Source organism: Copadichromis virginalis, linkage group LG22 (genome assembly GCF_057382275.1).
Source record: "Copadichromis virginalis isolate Kocher_CV1m ecotype Utaka linkage group LG22, C_Virginalis_male_GT1.1, whole genome shotgun sequence".
Classification (NCBI taxonomy): Eukaryota; Metazoa; Chordata; class Actinopteri; order Cichliformes; family Cichlidae; genus Copadichromis; species Copadichromis virginalis.
In genome coordinates, this window is record NC_140638.1 from 13,775,782 (window position 1) to 13,800,843 (window position 25,062).

Here is a 25,062-nt window from a genome sequence, read left to right on the forward strand (position 1 = left end):
CTGACTTGCCTGACATTACTTGAGACTTGACTTGAGACTTGAGGATAAAGACTTGAGACTTACTTGAGACTTGCAAAACAATGACTTGGTCCCACCTCTGCTTGTGAATAATCTTAGTGCAGAACAATGGACTTAAAATTGTATGGCGATGGCCTTATAACCCTGATGGGCAGAAACATTGGCTTCTCTAAGACCATTGTTGATGTCTCTACTCAGCATTATGCTAACACATCTGAACAGTGTTTATGTATTACATTTGCTGTTGATCAGTTAAGCACATTTGATTAGCGGCACCTGGCTGCTACTTAACCACTTCATGAAAGCAGCATACTTTTTACAGACCTGTACCTGCAGGAGTTCAGATGCAATAACATTTATTATAATATTAATGCACATTATGAAGGAGCTTTTAAAAATAAAATAGAACCAAAATTATTAACTAAAGCATTTGCTTCATACAGTTACCCTTGTTCTAAAACCAGTTTTTCTAACCAGGAACAATAAAATATATAGAAGCTACATTTCTTAATCATATCTCAGTTTTATATTTTCCCACTTTGACCATTTGTGTAGCTTTTACATGGTCGTCTAAAATGAACAATGTTAATTATCACAACTATTCAGCATTTTACTGTTCCATGTTGGCAGATACACATTTATTTTGAACCTGTTTAACATCCTGCATTCAGACCGTGTCATTCTCTCCAGATAACCCCTGGATACATTTTGCAAGTAGAGTTTAAGGATCTTTAAGAAAACAGACATCAAAGGATGGAGTTGCATCGTGTAAAAACTTTGATAGTGAGCTGTATTGGAGATGCTATATTAACATATAGAAATACCACCAACTCAAACGCCATTTTCAGCATGATTAAGAGATTATTTACCGTAAGACCTATGCATGGATGAAATGGGTCACACTCGATGTAGTGTATTAACCCCTGATGTGACTGAGCCCAGGCAGCAGGCTCCTCCCCCTCGGTCTTCCTCCCAACTAATGAAGGCGGCACTGAGGCGGGACGCTCACTATCGGATGTTCTGGCAACAGGTTGTACTGGTAGCAGGGGATAGTTACCCCTATGTTATCGGTTCACTGAGTAGCACCTTCTCATCCCACCAGCATTGTTCAGCGCTGCTGCTGCTGCTTCTTGAAGGACTGTCAAATGCAAGATCCGTAAGTGAGGAGGATCATTCAGCATAAGGCTCATTTTTACAGGTGCAGTAAAATAACCATCTATGTGTTTGTCGTTGTTTTTTCTTTTTTTTTCTTTTTAAAAATTAAACCAAATGTGAATGAGATCTGTTTTGCTGATGAGGCATTTTACAACATTTGGGTTTGCGCAGATGGACACCTGTGGCTTTGTGATTGGATTTGGCAGCCGCCCTCTCGTGTTCGGCTTTTCCTGTTCTTGATAATGAGCTAAACAAAACAAAACAAAAAACCCAAAACAAAGCCTTTTATTGTATGCTGTCAAGCGTTTTTGTTTGTTGGGTTTCTTTTAGGGGGGTTTTATGCTCTGTGTGCGCTCACAGCGCTGATGCGCGGGCTATAATCGGATCCTTCGGCGCTGCGTAAAGAGGATATGAGAGATTATTATGGCAGGTAAAAGCTACAAATAGGCTGCGACGACGTCTCGCTGGGAGGCAGGTGCGTCGGTTGTTTATCTTGTTGCTCCGCTCGTGGTCCCAGTGGCTCGTGGAAAAGAGAGAGAGAGGGAGGGGAAAAAACACAAGACTGTGGTTTCGACGCGCACCGATACTGACTGACCGGAAAGGTGGGTGTGACGCAATTAATCCACGAGTACACAGGTGCTTGGGTTCTATTTAATGGTTAAACTTCAAAACGATTATTTGTCGTATGAGTCAAGGTTTGTGAATTAAGTGTGCCGTGGAAATACAAAGCAGCCTTTGTAGCGCTTGGAGTAGACGGACGTGGCGGAAAAGTGGGATAAGCCTCATGACAGCTCACTAAAGTTTACAAGCTGTTCTAAAATCGAGTGTTTACTTGATTTTTGTCTTAAAATAAATTGCCCCAGAAATAGTCCTGACCTCAAATTTATGCTCCAAGCTCATTTTGAGGTGTTTGCATAAACATGCGCCTTTAACGAGGGAATATTATTACCATGTTGTTGCTATTTTAGACCACAGAACTGCCCCTTTCTTCTCCCAACACACAGCCCCAAAACTAGTTCTTCTCCTGTAGATAGTTTGATGTTTTTTGGCATCAAATTATTATTTTTCTCTTAGTGTAATCATTTTAATTTGTGCGATTTTTACATAGGCTAGTTGTATAATGTAAATTATTTATTACAAGTTATGATCCACACAAAGCCATCCATGTGTGAATCGAGAAATACTGAGAAGATATTGCAAAACTATCAGAATAAAATCATTTTTATTTTTATTTTTTTATTTTTTTTGGTGTGGTGGGGCTGGAGTGTTTTTAGGATTTGAATATCTCAGGGATGTCAGCTTACATCATAGCCCAGACTGGAGAAACTCTCCGTATCTCTCTGTTTCCTCCATGATAAATGTGTAAAACAGCAGAAAAGGGTCTGGTAGCTCATTGCAGACTCTTCTGTATTTATAATAAATATTTTTTTTTTGTCTATAATAGAAAGTTTCTATAGTAGATATTGGAAAACAGGAAGTGTCATTTAATTGTTTTTCTATTGTGCAACTATTTGGTGTTGCAATAATGGCAAAAAGGGAGGCCTTTATCATAGAAAAAGCTGTAAAATTAATGAAACTACAGTTAAAAGTTCAAAATCTATCCCTTTCTTCACATTCTCCAAAGCCCTCCACTGGGCTGGATTGGAGTTTCTGCTGGGCCAATCCTGGATTCCGAGCCTTATGTTTGACACCCCTGCTCTATAATATTATTTGGTGTACTTGGATATGTGTTTGGACTGCAGATGGTGGCTGAATCCGATACAAGCCGTCTTTTGTCTGATGAATTGCAAGAATAAAGAAAGAAGCTGGAATTTTAATGTGCAGAGATTTCAGATTTCAGCCACGTCACCAAACTGTTGTATCAAAACTCGTCTCCTTAACATACTTGTGAACAAAAGAAACTGTGGAATAAAAATGAAGCTGATTGGGGTGCAGGAACAGCACCGGAGGAAAATTAGAAGAGTCGGCCGAGTGAGGAGAAAGGGACCAGAGATGGCTGATTGGCCAGTTTGGTGGCATTCCTGTGTCTGTTGACACAGCCAATCCTTGTGCATGAGAGAAACAGAGAGAGTATGAGAGGAGGTGAACCAGTTGTCGCCAAACAGTTCTCAGCTACTGGCTGGTTAACAACAGCTGTACAACAACTGAGCCTTTGTGTGAAGCCGAAATAGCCAAGAGAACATAAATACACCTGAGAGATTTCAGTGTGAGGGCTGAGCGCCTGGGCAATAATACAATAGGCATCTTCCCTTTAAAAACAAAACAAAAACTAAGCACAGATTTTGCTCAGGCATAGGCCATTGTTTTGACACACAACATGGTCTGAAAAACTGGTTGCTTGATGTTTGCTTTATCTCGCCCCATATTCCCCACTTTGTCTAACAGTTTTTCCGCATGTGTAGGCTTTATTGTTGATGCTGTCCTCAATTTCTTTTAATCTGTTCTTATTATACAAATGCAAACCACGCGCAATGCTGAAAGGGAACGTCCGGAATCCTGAGAATGGTTTTAAGGGAAGCCAGAGTCCCTTTGATCTGCTAATCTAACCTCACTGGCGGTCGAGGTCCTGCTTGTTACACTGTAGCCAGCAGTCAAGGACGGTTACATTTTAACCAAAACGAGAGGACAAATGAGATGATGGTGAGATAAAATTAACATTAGGAGCACCTAAATACATGCAGGAGAAGGCAGAGAAGGGTTTTAATATGATCACATGCAATTTCATCTTTTTCGCTTGCAATGAGAGTGAGAGGAGCGATGCTTATTCACTCGACTACAACCAGATGGGGAATGCACAGCAGGTGGATGTGTGTATGCACAACCTTGCATATTAAAGTAAACAGTCTATGCCTGAGTGGCTCTGCTCTGAAGTTTGGTGGCAGGAGAGGGGGAGCCCATTCCTCGCATAGCCCCTTGTGTTTTATGCTCCGCGGAGCCTGGACAAAGGGAGGAGTATTCACCTTCTCATGGCGTTCATCGCCGAGGTCATTTGAGCTCATCAGACTGTAAAAGGTGGACTTGGTTAGGCTGTGCTCTTAATATTATGGCTGACTGAGTCACTTAAATTTAGTCTTTAAACCCAAAGTCGAGCTGCAATTCCAACCATCCTGAGCGCTGCGATGGATCTCTTTGTCAAGTTTGTAATATACACATTATCTTTGGTTTGACATTGAAAATAAGTTTCTGCAGTCATTTAGTGTTGCACTTCTATAAATTAAAGGTTGTAGCCCTGCAGCAGGTGGTGGTGTACCCCCCTTTCGTGCTGTGACAGCTGCCATAGGCTCCAGCCCAACCACAACTCTGAATTAGAGAAGTGGAAGAAGGATGAATAGACTCATATAAAGCTGAAAGACTCTCAAAAACAGCTTCTGTTAAAGCATGCACTTTCTCATATTGAATCAAATATCATCCTTTTGTTTGACCCTCCCTGATATTCCTCTCAAATACGAAGAGGGTGGCAGAATTTTTAACTTCCGAACCAGGATTCATTTCTCCTTCTAGAAAGTTTCTTCAGATGTGCAGAACCATTACAATAACTCGCAGACAGACGTTCATAGAGACTTAATGGTTAAAACTGGTGGATTAGATCTTTAACTTGATATTAAAACTTGTGTTTTAAATAAATTGTAGTGCTAACTGACAGAGTGGGGTTGAGTAGGTCCTTGTTCCACCTTTTTTTCTAAGTTTTAAATTAAAATAAGTCATTAAGATGCTGCATTGCACTCATAATCTGAATTGGAATCAACTGAATGACCCTCTTTTTCTATCTTGTTTGTTTTGTTAACATTTGTACAGAGTGTGACTGTATAAATAAGAGGCTATAAACCTCCAGGTGTCTCATACAGAATGCCTCCTGCAGTTTTTTTCCTTCTCACAATAGACACACCCTCTGGAAAAAAGTAGGCCTCGACCTGTACAAAGAGGTGCTGAGTGCCCCAGTGGCATATTTGGCATGGCACGAATACAATACAGTTCTTGCTGAGAAGGAATTCAACTTGTAGAGCAGCAAGAGAAGATGATAGTTTCATCAAGATATACGCGCAATGTGATATTTTTGCCCAGTCATAATGACTCCACCTGGGAAGAAGCAGGCAGTGTACACATCAACAAGAAAACAGACAATGAGAATTTAATCTTCTGGTGTGTGAGAAAGATTTTAAAAATGGCGTCAGCAGTTAGTCTTCCGTGTTCATGCAAAAATAAATGTCCTTGTTACTTGTTCCACTGAATCACCTGATTTGCATTCCTGCTTTTTTTTACCCCTTGTTTGCTCAGGCTGCTTGCACCAAAAACCAGGAAGTGAGCATGAGTAGCCTGTCTGCTGACAGGAAGACGCCGGTGGATCATGGCGTTCAGATACGCTTCATCAAAGACCTCCATGACACAGGCGGCGTTTATCCTGATAAATCCAGGGGAAACAACAGTGCGGTGACTCCTTCCAACAAATATGGTGTGGCAGTGAGGGTTCAGGGTATCTCTGGGCAGCCTTACGTGGTCCTGAAGGATGGAGAGAAAGGCGACTCATACGGAGTTCAGTTAAAAACCCCCACCTCCAGCTCGGGGACACCGTCACCGTACAACAGCCTTCCAAAAATTAATAAAGTTCCGAAAGAATTTTTAAATCCCTACACACCTGCTGATAACTCATCACAGTCCCCTGTTTCCCCAGCAGAGGATGAGGATGGGGAAATTTTTGGGAGCCCTCTCAAAAGACCTCCAGGGGATGGTCAAGCAGGGACACAGGGCGAGGAGGAGAATGGGATGGGCAGAGAAAAACAGGTAGAGAAGCCGAAAGCTGAACACCTACTCAAAGCGACACCTAGTGAAACAGAGAAAAACACAGACTGGACAAGTAAAGGAACATATAACGAAGCAGGACTTAAACCTGTCAAATTTAACCCCGTGGGACCAAGAGGGGTAAACCAAACTGGCTCTGGTTTCACCGGCTCTTTGGGGAGGTACAGTGATAAGAAACCAAATCCAAATTCTTTGTCACAGTCATTCCCCGAACCTCCAGCATCAACTGACGAGGAGCCTGTCCCTGTAATCGACACCAACTCCCTGGCTCCCATCAACAAGCTCATCAGTAAGTTCAACAGTGGAACACCGGGTAGCGCCCAACAGACCAGGGGGCGCTCTGGAGCGAGGCAGCGGCTCGGATTTGAAGAGCGGAAAAGGTCCACGAGTCTTGACGCTCGAAAAGTTGTTGAGCCAGAAGTTTCCCTCCCCTCTCCAACACCGAATCCCTACGCTTCACCCCAGTTTACCTCCTCCAGCATTGAGATCAAGATCCAGGCTACTCCAGCAAGTAGCAGCCTCGGAAAGAGCCCTCGATCTGTTGCCAAGGTGACAGCCTTCGAGGCTCCCAAGTCAAATTTCAAGATACCAGAGAAGTTTAATGCCAAGAGCACACCTCCAACTATAGCAAAAAAGCCTGTAAGTAATAATGATGCAGAGCCTGAGCTCTTAGCAAGAATTGAGCTGTTTGTTTTGGGTTTATTTTCTCATCTTAACTGATTCTCTCTTTGAAGGAGACACTTCCTAGAAGTCAAAGTGCAGAGATCATGGGTGGGGGAGATACTCCAATCAAGCAAACTAGCTTCAACATCCTGAAAAACAGGTAATTAAAACTACATGATACATTTAAAAAATGCTCTACTTCTATTGTTTATGTGGCTTGTTTTAACAGATCGTTCATTTAACTGTGTCATATTGTATTAAAAAATAAGGTGTAGCTCTCTAAATTAGCGAAAGGCCACAGGTAAACTTTTTTCATTCTCTGTGTCTGATGTTTCCTTTGTAGCATCGGTGACAGTGAAGGATTCCTTAAACCAAAAGTCAGCCCCATTGCTGAAACAACCGGCAGCTTAAAGGTATGACACAGCCTGGGTTATCTAACCACAGAGAGTATAAACTATATGGACTATGGACATGGCCACAGGTGTATAAAATCATGCATCTATCCATGCAGTTTGCCTTTACAAACATTTGTGAAAGAACGGGTCATTCTAAACACTCAGTGAATAATGGTGTGCTGCTGTTATAGGATATCACCACTGCACCATTGCAACAACTCAGTTTGTGAAATCTCTTCCCTCCTGGATATTCCACGATCAGCTGTGGGTGGCGTTACTAAATGAGGCTCATTGTCATAAGCGATTTGTTTTGACCGCTCTCTTGTGTTCATGCTAGCTAAAGTGATTTAGCTTCATGGCCTTTGTGGGATTTTAAAATTGTAAAAAGAAAAAGAGATTTTGCAAAGTCCATCAGTTAGGTTTGCAGTGGTGAGGGGGAGGTCAGGCGGGAGTCTCTCTGGACTGTGATCTTCACAGTCGACACTGTGATGTGTAGAGAAAGTATAAAGGAGGTGGAGGTATGCGCTGGAGAGAAGAGGAATGAAAGTCAAGTCAGGATAGATGGGTGTGAATCAGATGGAGATAGATGGAAAGGAGAAGATGCAAAAAGCAGAGGCAGTAAAGGTGGATGAGTTTCAACACCTTGATCAACCATGCAAACGTACAGCCCAGAAGAGAGGTGATGAGGAGAGTGCAGGCAGGGTGGAGTGTGGAGATGAGTGTCAGGGGTAATTTGTGATGGAAGGATAGCTGCAAGAGCAGCAGATAAAGATGCTAAGAATTTTACTTTGAGTGATCCATATATATGAGATTATAAATGAGTGTATCAGCGAGACAGATGGTTTGGACATGTGATGCTGAATATTTTGGGGAAAAGATGCTGAAGATGGAGCTGCCAGGCAGGAGGAAAAGGGGACATCAAAGAGAAGATTCATGGATGTAGTGAAGATGAACATGCAGAGGGTTGGTGTGACAGAATAGGATGGTAGGGTTAGCATAAGATGATCCACTCCTAAAGGAGTGACTCCTAAAGGGAGCAGTCAGAAGAAGAAGTAGGCCTTTCCTTTTATTCTAGTAATTTTTAACAGTAATCATGATAACATGAGTCAGAAAAGCAGTTACATGCTGGAGACACCCATGAACGCATGTTTACACTCAGTAAAATACGACACATCTTTCTACCATCCATAGTGTTTTCATATTCATATTTCATGAACACGATGAAGTGAAACTCAAGAAATCCAACCACGTCAACAACCCTTGAATGCTTGGATAATGTTTTTATGTTTACATCGAGGTGCCAGCAGTATTTTGTGGTTTTGTTTTGGGGATGTCTAACCTACATCTCAGAAAAAGTCAATTATCTTAATCCTGAAAGTATAAAAAGACATTATTCACATATATAATTAAAGGGAATTTATTTAGCTTTTAGTGTAGATGCAGCATGTTGGTTAGACAAATTGTCATCTCTGGGACGGGAGCTGTTTCTCCCTTCATCTTGCAGTGAAGCTAGCAGATGGTTGGCAGCCTGAAGTTTCTGTTTCATTCATCTTGTCTCCTCGATCCTCTTTTGGCAGGCCAAAAAACTTGAAAAGGAGCAGGCTGACTATTCCTCTCCCCGTCTTGGTGCCATGTTTGCTGCTTTGCGCTTCTTGTTACGCCTTATTGAAACAGATTGTTCCACACTTATGAGAACACACACGCTTCCTCCTTTAAATTAGCATCTTTTTGAATAAATCTGCATACAGAAATGATTCCTTTGTGGCCTTACCTTCTCATATTACATGCCCTTGATTATGTATGATCCCTTGTTATGTACTTCTTATTGTGCTTGTGACCATGGCTGCCTGTGAATTATTTTGCCCATCTTGTCTCTTGGCAACGATGCACCTGCAGAGGAAAGCTCAGTGTGGTGAGAGCGCAGTCATTGAGAGGCATCAATAATTGAGTTGGAGTGGAACCCTGCACCAGCTCGGGGTTGGCTCGCTGGATGGGACAGAGCCTCCTCTGAGGGGTCTCGTTGTAAAAACATATCCTTTTATTGTGACGTTAACCACACTGTCCACTTTAGTATATTGCTGTGGCTTTAGTGGCTTATTCTTCTTAGCAGAAGTCATCTCAGGCTCTTCAGCAGCTACTGAAAAATCCACAAACGGCATCAAGCCGTAGGATGAAAGAGTCTCCTTTTTTTTTTTTCAAGGCTATTTATTCTCCAGCTCTGCCTTTAAAGCAAAGTGCTGCTTTTGTCTGTATCAAACCTCAACATAAGATCAGAGCAGGGATACATGATTGTGTTTCCAGAGGGAGATATTTTTGATGCAACCAGTGTCCAGATTAAAACTGACTAATAATTAGCCTTAATAATTAGAAGTTTGTATTTTGAGCTGTATTGACTTTGTGACACTTCACTGTCAGCACCCTCGTGTCTGTGGCTTTCTCAAAGCGCTTGCGCTGTGTTTTGAGTGTTTTACTGTGGTGTTACCAGTTAATGCTTGTTAAAGGGAAACTTGTTGAGACTATACACTGACACCCTTTCGTCTGTGTTGGCTTACTCGAGTCTAACATTGCTAATGTATGCTTGCTTGTTTGCGTACAGTGTGAAAACTGTTGTCTGTTTGTTGACTCACAAAGGTCACATTCACATGTTGTGACCTGCTAAACCGATGAGTGAAGATTAGATTTTATTTACATTTCTAGAGAATTTTACTTCATACTGACAGACCACGTTCAATGAAAAAGGTGAAACTACTTGTCTTCGAGGTAACTAAGTTAACAAAGCCCCTGCTACAGATTGCAATGGTAACCCGCAGTCAGGTTTAGCTTTTTGGTCTGATCACTCAAGCCGGCTAGCTTTGTCCACATGTCTTTTGTAGTGTAAACATTCATGTGCCCTGATGCTTTGCCATCACGGACGTAACAGGAAGATACACTCAGCAGCCACTTCATTATTAACACCTGTTCAGCCAGTCACATGTCAGCAACTCTGTGCATTTAGGCATGCAGACATGTTCAAGACGACCTGCTGAAATTCAAGCTGAGGATAAGAATGACTAAGAAAGGTGGTTTAAGTGACTTTGAGCTTGGCGAGGTTGCTGTTTGGCGTATTTCAGAAACTGCTGATCTGCTGGGATTTCCCCACACATGTCTCGGGTTTACAGAGAAAGAAAGAAAATATCCAGTGAGCTGCAGTTCTCTGTGTGAAAATATCTTGTTGATGCCACAGGTCATAGGAGAATGGACAGCCTGTTTCAAGCACATATCAGTGCAACAGTAACTCAAATAACCATTTGTTGCAACTAAGGTATGCACAGAAGATCATCTCTGAATACACCAAACATGAAGATGTGCTACTGCAGCAGAATACCACACCAGGTGCCACTCCTGTTAGACAGGAGCAGAAAACTGAGGCAACAATTCACCAAAACTGGACAACAATAGAGAAAAGAATGTTGCCTGGTCTGATTTCTGCTGGTAAGGTCAGAGTTTGGCATAAGCCAGCTCGTGCTGAGTGTGTAATGGTGTGGAAAATTTTGTTGGCAGACTTTGAGGCCCTTAGTGCCTGCTGAGCATAATTTAAACACCACAGTGTAATGGGTATTGTTGTTGACCATGTCCATGCCTTCATGACCACACTGCGCCATCTTTTGATGGTTGCTTCCAGCACGTCACATCTCAAACTGTTTTCTTGAATATCACAGTGAGTGCACTGTACTCAAATGGCCTCCACAGTCACCAGATCTCAATTGAATACAGCACATTTGTGATGGAACGGGAGACTCATATCATGGAAGTGAAGCAAGAAAATCTGCAGCAACTGTGTGATGTTATCACGTCAATATGGACCAAAGTGTCTGAGGAATGTTTCCGGCACCTTGTTGAATCAGCGCCATGAAGAATTAAGGCAGCAAAAATAAAAACATACAGTGAGTGCACTGTACTCAATGCAGGATGTGTTTATCCATTTCGTCATCTGCCCTTTTTTTGAATCACAAATTCATTTTTCCTCCAAATGTCGACAGCTCGAATAGCCCGAACCTCCCAAACTTGCTCTTAAACACTTTCTTTCCTTTGCTGATGTTGAAATTACGAATGAATCGTTTCAACCCACAACATTAAAATAAATACAGGTCATTACATAAGAAAAAGCTGTGTAAGTACCAGCTGTAATTCTTAAAGGTTTAAAATCTGAAAAGAGAAAAATCTTTTTCTTCTACGTTGATACTTCCTGTGTTTTAGAGTCCAGAAGAATGATCTGGTCATTTAGGCAAGAAATGTATCAAGTGTGAGAAGAAAGTCTTTCTTTCTTTTACTATTATTTAACCAAATATGAACCGTTCGCTCTTTCGACCTTTCTACAATCACAGGACTACAACCTCTCAGAGGCTGAATGCCAGCTGTGAATACTGATGTGCAGTTGCATTTGAACGTTTTCAGGGACGTGAGCATTAGGACAACATCTGGCTTTCAATAATTTCTTTAAAAAAATAAAGTATTTTTTGCAAATTTGTCACACTTACATGTTTCAGATCATTAGACACATAATATTATACAAAGATAAACCAAGTAAAAACAAAATATGTTTATATAAATGTTGATTTCACTTACTTAAGGAGAAGAGTTATCCAAGCCTACCTGGCCCTGTGTAATGTAATTGTAACTGTAATAATTTTGGCCCACTACTCTTGTTTTAATTCGGCCACACTGGAGGTTTTCGAGCATGAACATCCAGCAGTTCTTTAGATGTTGTTGTGGGTTCTTGTGTTGCCTCCTGTATAAGTCATCAATACACTTTTGTAATAATTGTAATAGGCCAGCTGCTCCTGTGAAGGTTCAGCGCTGTGCTTTTTCTCTCTTTCCTCCATTTGTAGATAACGGCTCTCACCGTGGTTCACTGGAGTCACAAAGCTTTAAAAATGGCTTTGTGAGCCTTTCCAAACTGATAGATGTCACTGACTTTGTTTCTCAGCTGTTTCTTTAGATCGTGGATTTGTTGCTTTTTCGGATCTTGTAAACTACTTGATTTTGTCAGGCAGGGTCTCTTTAAGTGATTCCTTGATTCAACGGGTCTGGTAGTAATCAGACCTGGGTGTGACATGTGAAACTGAACTCAGTTTTCCCCAAAAATTTATAAATTCATGATTTAACAAGTGGGGCAATTACTTTTTTTTTAAACGGGGCATCATTCAAAATCTCCATTTTGCTTTTACTCAGGTTAGCTTAACATAAATATTAAGATTTATCTACCACATCTTTAGGAACAAAAACAAGAAATTGGTAGATAAGTTTTATTCTATTTAGTGTTCTGAACTAAATGCAGGGTTAACATTATACATACCTCCAACACTGCTAAACTTTTGAACTGTGGACCCAGCAAGAAAGGCTCTTTTTTTTTTTTTAAAGTTGTTAATACACATCATTATACAGCTGATGCAATTCATACAGAGTGCTCAGAAGAGCTTACACTTATTCCCTTATTATTTTATCCTCTTTTAATTATCTTTTTGTGAGGATAGAGAGCAATGTCCCAGAACGGGATTATCTACAGTCTGTCCTGCGGGGGACGAGAAGAAAGTGAATACAAAATATATCTTCATAATCAATGATAAGTAACAGAAATGTGAAAGAGTCCCCCGAGGAGCAGAACCGTCCGTGATCCTCGCTTTGTCTCTTTCTTCTCCGTGTGTGCGTCCTTGTAATGAGTGTGTAGGAGGATAAGAGGAGTTTCATGGGCAGGCAGGCTGCGCTTATTCCCCCTTTTTCACTGAGGAGGAGGCCTTTCCGAATGGCAGAGCGGTGTGGGCGAAGAGCGAGCTTTTTGCTGCTTCTCCGGCTCTTTTTCCCCCTGCAGCCTGTCAGAACGAGCTGCTTCTGTGGGGAGAGCGTCTGTGTTGACGATATCTGAGCGCACTGGCAGGGCTTGTTCTCCCAAAGATTTTCTGACTGTCAGAAACTAGGGCAAAGAATCCAAGCCAGAGGTTTTCTTTCAAAGGTTAAGATAATACAGAGTGCATAATGCATTGCGAGGCCGAAAGTGGCACTAGCTCCAGCCTTCCTCTTTGTGTTTGTCCCTTTGCTGTTTTCTCCTCGTCTTACCTTTAGTCTCTTCTTCTCCTTGTGTGTGTTTCATTTTCTGCAGAAGGAAGGATCTGATGGAAGCCTCAAAACAGGAAATCTTGAGGAACTTCAGGAGCAAATCAAACGCCTCAAAAAAGAACTGCAGCAAGCCCAGGAAGAGTAAGTGTGTGTGGTTTTAAAACAAAGCTCCAACTTTTTGCTTCTGTGCTGTTTTGGAGCATATTTTCACTGTTGCAGTACTGACTGCGTGTGTGTGTGTTTCAGACTGGCCGAGGAGCGTATCGCCAGAGAAATCGCAGAATCACGTCTGCACATGCTGGAAGATCAACTAGCTGAGCTTCAGGAAGAACTGAGGAGGGTTTCCGAAAACTCATCTCATTCAGACTCGATGCAGACGGTCAGGACGCTGCACAGTTACGCATGCACAAACAAACTCACCATTGCACCCACCTGAATGTGCCTTTTTTTTTTCCTCTCTGCAGGATGTGGCCGCTCTGCAGGCCCAGCTGGCTGAGGCCACCATGCTGCGCCAGCGTCTAGAAGATACGCTACGCCAGCGAGAGCGGGAGTTGACGGCCCTGAAGGGGGCACTAAAGGAGGAGGTGGAGTGCCACGACAAAGAGATGGAGAGTCTGAGGGAGCAGTACAGCCAGGATATGGAGGACCTGAGAAAAACCATGGAGCAGTTCACACAGGTAGATGCCTCTGTTGTTTATACGCAGATACGACGTCACAAAATATAGAAGCTGGAGCTCTGATTTTTCCAAACTGATCTCCTGAAGTGCGCTCCTCACAAAAAAATACACATTACACCATTTTCTTTTCCAACAAATCTTAAAATGAAATTCCTTTAGAAGATTACTCTACAGATGTCAGACTTGTTTTAGTTGCGAAAACAATTAACACTGAAACTAGAGATGAAAGCAATTAAAACTCTGCAGCTGAGAGTCATCAGGGGGCTGTCTTTAAAAAACAAATCATAAATTTGTCAGGAAATACTGGAGCTGTTTGATGTGAGGTCTGTGATCTCTGCATGATTATCAGCGTCCTTAGAAATACGTCTAAATTAAGACTTTTCCATCACCAGCTGTATGATTTTTGGCTGAATTTCTTGAGTGTAGTCTGACCTGACGAGCTCTGGAAGAGAGATTTTATTTTGGTCAGTTAAAAACTAGAAACATCACTAGAAACAAAGAGTTAATGACACACTTGTAAGTGCCAATTTAAGAACAATAGGCAAGGCAAGGCAAGTTTATTTGTATAGCACAATTCAACAACAAGGTGATTCAAAGTGCTTTACAGAGACATTAGAAACAAGAACAAATAAAAAGCATGATTTAAAATTGATTAAAACAAGCAAATAAACTAACTAACTAACAAACAAACAAACAAACAAACAAACAAACAACAGTATATAAAATCAAAACAGATAAAATCAGAACAGTAGATAAAATCAGTAGTTAAATGTAAGTTTTGAAATTTAAGCTTAAAGTGTGGATTTGGTGCTTTATTCAAATGCAGCTGAGAACAGGTGAGTCTTCAACCTGGATTTAAATAAACTGAGTGTTTCAGCTGATCTGAGGCTTTCTGGGAGTTTGTTCCAGATATAAGGAGCATAAAAGCTGAATGCAGCTTCTCCGTGTCTGGTTCTGACTCTGGGAACTGATAAAAGACCGGCTCCAGATGACCTGAGGGATCTGGATGGTTCATACTGGGTCAGGAGGTCATTGATGTATTTTGGTCCTAAACCATTCAGAGCTTTATAGGCCAGCATCAGAACTTTAAAGTCTATCCTCTGACGGACAGGCAGCCAGTGTAAGGACCTCAGAGCTGGACTGATGTGGTCCACTTTTTTGGTCAATAGGTTAACTATTAACTGTTTAAGCATTCCCCTTTTATCACAAAGTCAACCTTCTTCACAAAGATAGATGCTTCAGGCAATAAACTCTGACTGTGATGGAAACAAAAAAAACATGTGCACTCGCTTTATCAATGAGCAAAATCAGCACATTTCCGTCTGTACTTTCATAGTGAAAAATATGAAACAGTGTCCTTTTTTATTTCTATTTCATTTCTACTTTGATCTTCCTTGTGATGCTGCTTCAGTGTCACACCAAGAGACTACAGATTACAAGATAATTTGCCTCTTCCTCCCTTGAGCCCTCTGTGCCAGGTCCAGGCAATATCTGTTATGAAAATGGAGCAAGTACCTTTATGGGGGGGGGACGTGCCCCACTACTGGAGCTGCCTACAGTGGATCTAACATTTGTTGTCTTTGATTATCTGAAGGTTCAAGCTTGGCAGGCTGTCATTGAGAGTTTTTAGAGGACGATTAATAAAATCACTTTTCTTTAGTTAATGTATGACTAAAAATAGGCAGTTTGCTAATAACAACTAAGAGATTTACTGTTTTACATAATTCTCCCGCTCGTTTCGGATCCATACGACGAGGGTTAGCATTTGGGCCATGTTGACAAAGAAGGAAATAAACTCTCTGGTTACAGGAAAACCTGCAATGCAGCAATCACAGTGAAAGTTTCTCTGTTTCCGATCACTGAGTGGATTTTTTTTTTTTCTTGTGACATCACAGTCATACGCAATTTCTTGGTACAATTGTCTTGGGAGAACAATCAGGTTATGCCTGTCAGGTAGTTTGTGTCCTGCATGAATTATTAAGGTGATGTTAACTTGTGCTTTGATGTTTTATCTGCCCCTCATTCACCCAGGCTTTATCTTGCCATTCGGTTTAATGCAGTCAGTGTTCAAACCAGGAGTCAGGGTATCACAAGGTCAGACTGAGCTTGGTGTGCAGAGTTAGAGAAAGAGAATTTTACTGCTTGTGATTGCAGAGTGAAACTTTTCTAGCTGAATTTTTGGTAAAGTTTCTGTTTCCACCAGCCGACTGTTTCTGGGGTGCTGCGGGGTGTGGTGAAGAGGAAATCTGAAGAATATATGTATATACAGAAATAGATCATTATGCAGATTTAGGGGAAAGTAGCAGCAGTGTCAGAATAAAAAAGTGTAACAGACAGCCGGAGAGCAGGAAGTAAGCAGACAAAGCTGGCAGTTGCTTTTGATGAGGTGATTGATTTGGCGAGCGGAGGATTAAAGCGGTTGAATCGCTGTTTACACTGACTGCACAGTACCGACCGTACAGCACCCTGTCATGTTTACCTGATATATTATGGTGATATTTCTTATGTAGTATTCTTCAGACGTGGGATGCTTGTTGTTGAAGGTGCGAGCTGAAAGATCTGTTGTTTTCTTTTTGAGTTTTTTTCTAATCCTGCGGGCTGAACATTTGTCAGAAAATTTTTTTTAAAAGAAAATGCGATAGATTTGAGTGCGTTAGTTCCTTTTGAATCACTTGCTTTAACGTGTCACGATAATGAGGAGGAAATGAATGTGAGGACCAAAAGCATTTTAAACGCTCACTTTCACATCTCTAAAATGAAACTCTGTGTGCGTTTCCGTGCGCCTCAGTCTCAGGAGCAGATCGAAGAGGAGAGGGAGAGGGTGAACGCCTCCGTGTTGACACTAGAGCAAGAGCTGGAGAGCTGGAGAGATCAGGGAGAGCAGTGGAAGACGGAGCTGGAGGCCACCACGCAGGAGCTGCAAACGACCAAAGAGGAGTTAGTATCACAAGTCCTTCTTTGACATAAATGCATATATGATCGATCACCTCAGTGAACAGCAACAAAGACATATTTGTAAACCTATTAAAAAGCATGAATATGCATGCTGGTAGAACATGTTTCAGCTTTGGTCATGCATTAGAAACACTCTGTCACTGTCACATTTCATATTTCAAATGGGGAACTGGTTCAAATCATCTGCACTGCTCACTGAAAACTTTACAACATCCTGTGAAAAGAGCTCTCTATGCCTCAGTCTAATAATATTATATTTCTCCAGAGTTATTTTTAATGCCTGCCATGTTTCACTTGGCTTTTCATTTGGCAGGAACGAGGTGAACCCCAGCAGCCAAACGTGAGAGAGAAAATTAGTCTTGCTATGTTTGGTTTGAGTAGTGTAGATTTAGCCTGGTTTCAATGAAAACTTGAGATCCACTCCCTGAAATTCACCTGTAAGGCTCCCATCAGAGTGGATTCTGTATCTGATGATGTCTGATTCGATCATTAGATCAGTGAACCCAACTTTACTAAACAACTTTCCCCTGCTCATCCTCACTATCCTCATAATTTTTCTGTTTGCTGATGAAATTCTTCTTCCTTTAAATAAATAAATAAGCAAATGATGAATTGCAGTTTCGTGTGCAATCTTAGAATCTGAGAGTTTTGTGGTTGTGGTGATTTCATAGTAACTTTTACTCCCTTGTGCTTTGTTTGTTGCTTGCGGTTGCTGTTTTTGTGCAGCGTTTTACCCGAGCTGTGTGCATATGTGTATTTCATTTATTTATTTTTTTAATGGCCTTGCTGTTTATAAAGTGACTCTCTTTCTTTTCATAGCTTGCAAAAATCTCATTTGGAAAAGGAAGACTTGGAGGGTGAGCTAAAGGATCTTCAGGATTCATTGCTTGCCAAGAAGAAACAAACGTCTGCGTCTGATGATAACCGTTCTTTAGCAGAGGTAATTCAGCAAAGATTATGCTCAGTGTGTGGGTGAAATGCAGGAGCTCATCTCCTTTGTTTTACAGTATGTTTTACTCCCTCTTTTTTTTTTCCCTTTAATGTGTCGCAGCAGCAGTGTGGATGTGGGCTTTTGCTCTTTTTCTTTAAATTTTCCTGCAGACAGACATGCTCACACTCATATGCCTCTTATTAATACATTATTATGCACCCTGGCACATTCCTCTCACTCACTCACTCACTCACTCACTCACACACATTATCCATCTCTGATTGCCCGTCCCTAGGAGCTTCGGTGTTGCCATAACGACCTGAAGAGGGCTCGCACCGATCTGGACAAACAAAGAGGTCAGCTGGACGAGAAAATCGAGGCACTTCAAGCTCTGAAGAAGGCGAGCGGAGAGAAAGAGGCCGCGCTTCAGTCCGAGATCAGCAAGTTGAAAGAGCAATTTCAGAAAGACAAGACTGAGCTGGAAAAGGCACTCGAGAAGGCAAAGGAGGTGAAGCATCATCTGAATTGTAGAAACGAACCAAGAGTCTTACAGCATAAAATTAAGGAATCCTGCACCATTTGATGTTTAAAAATAATGCAGATATGGAAGTTTCTCTTTAGATTTTAAAAAATAACAGGAAAAGTGTAGGCATAATGAGCATGTTCGACACAGAAAATAAAGCTTCAGTTTCTGTCTTCTCTCTGCTTTGATGCACTCCTGTCTACAGTCGTCAGCTGGTGCAGGAAGTACTGTGGTGGACCACGGCAACAACAACCTGGAGCTCCAAGAGACAAACAGTCGCCTGAGGGAAAGGCTGGCCCGCATGGTACTGCTCAAAAAGCGGCTACACTCCACAGCTGTACACACAAGCAAAATTATGTAAACACATATACTGCACAAGAACAAAAGAAGTGTCCTCCCACACAGACACTATATTCAACCAAGTGATGTGAAAAGAATTACACTAAAAAAAAAATCCCCTTTAAGCACATAAGGCTTAGAAATCCCTCTGGGATGAATTTGCTTAAGATGAGCATTGTGGATTGTGCTGTATGTTGACTGGAACAGCTGTGTATTCCAGCTGTTTAAAGAGCTGTAATCTGTGTGTGGAGCAGTCTTTCACAAATCTGTAGACAGAATCAATGCACAGCAGTTTATCAAATATGCAGACAAACTGGACTTTTTGTGCAGTCGTCACGTTAATGCTTCAAGTGCAGAACTTCGATTTAAATTCTGCTTTAAATATGAAAGCTTTTTATTATTTGTCATTCTCCTTGTTTTGTATGCCAACCAAATTTAATAACTTATTACAAGCCCAAATTATAAATTAAACACAAGGATTTATTCCTTTTTTTGGCCCAGTGCAAGTCTTGACTTGTAATACAGTTTGTTTGAGTAATAAAAAGACAATTTAGTCTATCTGCTGTGTTCATAGCTTGATATGCTCCCCAGACAAAGCTTCACTCCAGCATGCCTCGGAGCCCGGGGGACGAGGATGCCGTGGAAGCCCTGGAGGATGAGAACCGCTCCCTGAAGTCTCAGCTGGAGGAGGCCAAGAGAGGAGCCGCCCGCCTGAGCAAGGAGAGGGACGAGCTGGTCCGACGGTTGGAGGACCGAGACATGGAGAGGGAGGCGCTGAGGAGGGGCAAAAGCGAACTGGAGGAGCAGAAGAGGCAGCTGGATCGAGCGGTTGAAAAGCTTAACAAAGAGGTGTGAAAGAGTTATGGATGGTCAGATGGAGATGTCATTTTCTCGAGTCTTTCTTAATTCTGTCTCACTCTCAGGTGGAGCTGATGATGGGAGATTCTCGTCACTCGGTAACCAACCTGCAGATACAGTTTGATGAATACAGGGAACGCTCGAGGAAGGACCTGCTGGAGGCGCAGCGCAGCAGTAAGGACAGGCTGGCCGAGCTGCAGAGGGCTCAGACCAACCTGAAGACCCAGCAAGAAGAGGTGAGGAAAGATGGCTCTAGAAATGTACAGGGTGGTAGCTTCCACTGCTGCTTAGCTGACACAGTAGAGGTGGGCAGATCACTGCTATTGCTATCAGATAGATACTTTCTATCCTCTAAGTTCAGTATGTAGCAAATTATCTAGGAAATTATTGTTTGGAAATGAAAAAATACACCTCAGACATTCACTATAAAAAATGTCTCAACCTTTTCCTGTTGACTGTTACTATTTGATTTGAAGCCTACAGCACATTTAAACAACAGAAGTTGACCTAAAGTTCTTTACAGACACATTTACATTTCAAGTCTCCAAAGATTTCAGTTTCAAACGATGATTAAAAGCTGAAAGGTCTCTTTTGTTGCGTTAACTAATTATTGTGGAAAGTAAAAATCATAGTGATTTAAACCAATGATTCATCTGATAAATCACAACACACTGCTCTCTCCTACATGAGCTGCCTTAATTGGTTAAAAGTATTGGCATCTGTGTCGCTATCGGTTTTGGCAATAACCTGTATAACCCTGTATTTATTTGGTATTGGATTAATACCAAAATTTACAGTATGACACGGAGCTGTGACACATGTGTAAGCAAGTAACAATGAAAGAGCTGGATTCCATCGTCTCATTGGTGGATGTGAATCTTCCCTCCCTCCAAATGGTTGATATTTTTCACGTGTTTTCATCAAACAAGTCTTGTATACACATTTTAATCTATTTAAACCTATTTGCCTCTCAGCATCCCTGCCTGACTGTCTGTCTGTTTCTGAGTGTGGACATTCAGTAATAGTAACACAGACACATTTTTGAGTCAGTTATCTGCTTCTATGTGAGGTTATACTGCAGTTCAAATTAAAACCATCACAGTTTCAAGTCTTTCAGCTACCACTCACACTTTAAAGCTGCCTTAAAACCCTGCCTTAGTGGATTTTTTCATCAAATATTGACTGCTATTTGTCTTCAGTTTTCTTAGCCAGCCTATTTATCTCCAACTTTATAGCAGCAAGTGAGTCCAGCAGTAGCAACAATCCCACTGCGGTTTCTCCAAGAACTGCATAGTCCAGTCTTAGTGTCTAATATGTTTTTGCTGAAGAGTCGCAATTACTTATATGGGGCATAATATAGATCAAAGAATATGGAGGAAAAAATGTGGTGAGATACTGAAGCTGTTGAAACTTTAAATAGAAATTTATGGAAACATCACATTCGCAGAAGGTACCTTTAAGTTTCTCACAGTGAAGAAGTGCGGATTCTAAAATGAGCAGCCATGCCCATTAAACTGTGAGGTAAGCCTGGGGGGAGTTATGAAGGCAAAAAAAAACAGAGAGAAAGGGGAAAGAAAAAATCCATGAAAATAGAAAATTTCATAAGTAATACTTTGTATCTTTTATCCAGGTTTCTCGTCTGAAGAAGGAGCTGCTGACGTGCAGTGAGGAGAGAGACAGCGCTCAGCTGGAGAGAGACCTGCTCAACAACCGCCTCAAACACTTGGAGAGCGAGTTCGAAGCAGAAAAGAGCACGCACACTGACCGTGCCCGGGAGGTCAGAGGTCTGGAGGTAAGGCTTCAAGGTCAAAGGTTATAACCCCGGAGTTATGGAGGGGATTAAGGGGTGGGTCAAAAAATGGAGATCAAGTGTTACAAGTGGTTTGGGAGTCATGCACGGGATGTCGAGGTGTCAAGTGGCTTTGAGAGAAATGTGAATATGCGTCACTACACATTTACTTACGTGTGTGTGTGTGTGTGTGTGTGTGTGTGTGTGTGTGTGTGTGTGTGTTTTCGTGTGTTTTCGTGTGTTTTCGTGTGTTCGTGTTCACAGGATAAAATTAAAACCCTGGAGATCGAGCTGGATGAGGAGAAGAGTAATGTGGAGCTTTTGAACGATCGCATTAGCAGAAGCCGAGATCAGGTGCGACATACATTTGAATACACATGCAAATAAGCAGGAGACATTTCACTGTAATATATATTTCATAACTTAACCTGCTCACTTTATCTACATATGATTATGGGGGTTTTTTTCTCAGGTTGACCAGCTTCGTTCAGAGCTCATGCAGGAGCGTTCAGCCAGACATGACCTGGAAATGGACAAGAGTGCACTGGAGAGACAGGTGCGCACGTACACAGATCTTTAAAATGGCTTCTTACAAAATATGTGGCTTGCTAGTTGTCACACTGTCACTCTGCTTGCAGATGAAGGAACTAAAGTCTCGTGTGGCAGACATGGAGGGACAGCCTCGACCCTTGGCTGGAATCACACTTCTAGAAACCAAAATTCAAGAGTTAGAGGAGAAACTACACAGTGAAGAAAGGTATGACTAAACAGGTCATTTTTGAGCACTATTAATGACGTTCACTATGCAATCACTAAAACACTTGAGGGGGAGAATAAATGTTTTTAACTGCCAATGCATACAGAATAAAAAAAATTTTATGTCAAAGAATGACGTGGTTCATTCTGAATTTCTACGTGCAGAGAGAAGGCCACTATCCAGGCTTCTCAGAGGCGGACGGAGAGAAAGCTGAAGGAGCTAAACGCCACATTAGACCAGGAGAGGAGCCAGTACGTTGAGCAGAGAGATCAGGTAAATATGAGGATTTGCATGCTCATTCGCTTTAGTGTTTGCTTTCTTTTTTGCTTTTTGCTCTGATACTCAAACGGGATATAACCATTTAAAGAAACAGATTCACATTTAATTGCTTCCTTACATCATCACTAATCTCATCTGCACACCTCCCGACCCAAACCCAACCTCACTCGGGTGCTAAAATGCTCCCTGACCTCTCTCATCCCGCCTATATGTTACCTCAGCCTTCATAGCTGTTGTCACTCCCTTACGAACCCACACATCCAGTGATGCTGATGCCTTTAACCCCCAGCCCTACTCCTTCCTTGCATCACCTCCTCTGTCCCCCTTTAACCCCCGTCCTCTCCCTCTCCATCCCCAGTTGACGCTGCGCGTGAAAGCCTTGAAGCGTCAAGTCGACGAGAGCGAGTTAGAGGTGGAGCGCTTGGAGGGAGTCCGCCGTAAAGTTCTCAGGGACTTGGAAGAGCAGCGGGAGCTGCAGGAAGCACTGCAGGCCAAAGTGACAACGCTGGAGAGTGAATTAAAGTAGGCCTTCTCCTTCGTCACTATGAAATAATGTGGATTTCTACATGACTCGTGTGTATAAATGCTCTTTGCACTAGGTGGCACTGTGTAGTAACCAGCTTAACAGTTAGTCAGTCTAAATGGATTTTCTGTTGCTTTCTTTCTCTCAGGCGGAAGTCGCAGAAGGCACATCGCTCGACTCTGTCCTCCTCTGCTTTAAGCTCTGAGGACGAGGACGGTTTCTATGACAGCAAAATCTCCTCTGAATGAGAGTCCTGAACAAGAGCGACCCACACACCTCCAACTGCTAAATGACAGTGACCACTAGCATGACAAGACCACAAAACTTTTTTACTCTTGAGCATAAACACATTTTCTTGTATGAGGTTCGACTTGTCCCAAAGTTATGTTTCCCTTGTGTCTTTTCAACTTTAAGCTTTAAACCTGCTGTGTTGCTGAGCTTTCCAACACTGTGCAGAAAGATTATCTGAAAATTTCATGTAGCCAGCACATTCTCAAAATGTCAACAAACCACTGAAGCTGTGTCTGAAACCAAATCCAGAACACAGCTTGTGTAACTGGAGTTTTGCCATCAGCGGGTCATTTGTCGGCTGTCAAACGACAGCGAGATGACAGCAACGCAAAAGGACGACATAACAAAACAAAAGGGAGCACGACAAGTCAGAACAGCATCAAACAACAGCATCAAACAGCAAGATGTTTGAATTGAAACGGCGTGACGTGGCCATAATTTTGGCACATAACGAGCCTCGTATGTGCACAGAAATGTATTCAAGTCCTCAGTTTTGTGAAGTCATTTGCGCCTCTCAGTTGGTTTTATTTTCAGTTCGGCGGTCCAGTCCAGAGGCGGGCGGCCGTGATCATTACACTGCATTTTTGAGCCTTCCGATGTGATTACGATCATGCCAGTGCTGCCACGTTTTATCATTCGCGATCTTTCGTTTCTCTTTTACATCGAGAAGAATTTACAGCTGCTGCAGATTTCTACTTACTGTGCATTAGGTTGTGTTCTCAAGAAACGTCTTTACTGTGTTTCTACAATAATTACTGTTTATTACAGCGCTAGTATCTGACATTGTGGTACCGTTTATGTTCCCATCGTACGATAGATGTGTAGTTTCATATCACAAACCAAGAAACAAAAAGGCTTTGTTTGCTTCTGCATGTTAAGTTACTTCTTGTCAGTGTTTGAAGCTCTTAGTGTTTCTTTGTGTATCCAAAGTGATGTAATGTGTAATGTTTAGTTTTTTGTTTTACTTTGAATGTGACTATTACAGGCAACTTAATCTGAGCCTTCATTTTTACACTGGCTAGCCGAGCATACCTGAAGACAATCAAGTACACATACAGCACTTTGTAGCTTCAAAGATTAAACTTTTCCCCGTGATGCTTTTCTACTCCACCCATCGTATTTCTCATGCGGTTTCATGTGCATGTCTTCACTCAGATGCCTTAAAAACGAGACCCATATTTTTATTTTAATTGCTGCATGTGTTCTGTTTATAAGCTGCTGCTGTAATGATTTAAATAGTGTTTTATATGCTTGCCTTTGCTTGTGTCTTCCTCTATTCATCCCCTGTTGGAAGAGAAGCAGATTTCCTACTCTTTTTTTTTTTTTTTTTTTTTTTTTTTGCACCAGGTTGTTCTAAATGTTGCTTTTAGTCTCCTAAAAATATTTTATTGGTGTTGTTTATAACACGTTAAACATGTTACGTTTGTGACAAATTTGTTTATACTGGGGTAATTCAGTAACAATGGTGTTAAAGTTGAGATGAGTTTATTAAGCTGACATATGGTACAAAACTTTGTAAGGTTCCCAACATTTTGTGTACAATAAAATAAAGAATATGAACCTTGCTGCTTTTATTTCATAATGTAAATCTTCTACACTCTACCTATGTTTCCATATTTTTACTGCAATGATTTCAAAAGCCTGTAAACTCTGCAGGTAAAATGTTAAAAGAAAAGATACCGGAGGCATTTTAAACATTTATTACAGACATTAGAAAGATGCAGAAAATACGTCGGAGAAACATGCTAGAAAGATTTGTATTCAAATTGTAATTTGGGACAATGTGTTTGAGAGTTAAAATATATGGCATAGCCTTTTTAAGTGGTAAAACAATAATTAGGTGCTCATAGACTTCCTGCTATCATTCCCCTTAGTCCTTTGGTTCTGCATAAGCTCTGATGAAGAGAAAATACAGACTTTATCTTGTTTTTTCTAAAATAGTATCAGGTGGACATCATCCAGAAATACTCTGTGTAGTATAAACTATTCTTTGTGATACCATCACCAAGGAACAGGGAA

General features: G+C 41.5%; 1 protein-coding gene across 2 annotated transcripts; it reads left to right on the forward strand.

The window, feature by feature from the left end:
- Positions 1–1,033: 1,033 nt before the first annotated feature.
- Positions 1,034–24,608, forward strand: cgnb (cingulin b). 2 transcript variants are annotated; one of them, XM_085445846.1, is made up of 21 exons: positions 1,034–1,174; positions 5,449–6,609; positions 6,705–6,793; positions 6,977–7,046; positions 13,165–13,262; positions 13,368–13,500; positions 13,586–13,798; positions 16,587–16,735; positions 17,067–17,093; positions 17,573–17,693; positions 17,980–18,192; positions 18,413–18,511; positions 19,138–19,395; positions 19,470–19,640; positions 21,035–21,196; positions 21,458–21,547; positions 21,666–21,749; positions 21,832–21,950; positions 22,115–22,223; positions 22,588–22,751; positions 22,901–24,608. In XM_085445846.1, the coding sequence occupies exons 1-21, from the start codon at positions 1,034–1,036 to the stop codon at positions 22,998–23,000; spliced, it is 3,771 nt and encodes a 1,256-aa protein (XP_085301972.1). In that variant the 3' UTR covers positions 23,001–24,608. The 2 variants fall into 2 exon arrangements, with proteins under 2 accessions (XP_085301972.1, XP_085301971.1); XM_085445845.1 differs by lacking the exons at positions 1,034–1,174; positions 17,067–17,093 and having other exon boundaries at positions 5,479–6,609.
- The last annotated feature ends 454 nt before the right edge of the window (positions 24,609–25,062 follow it).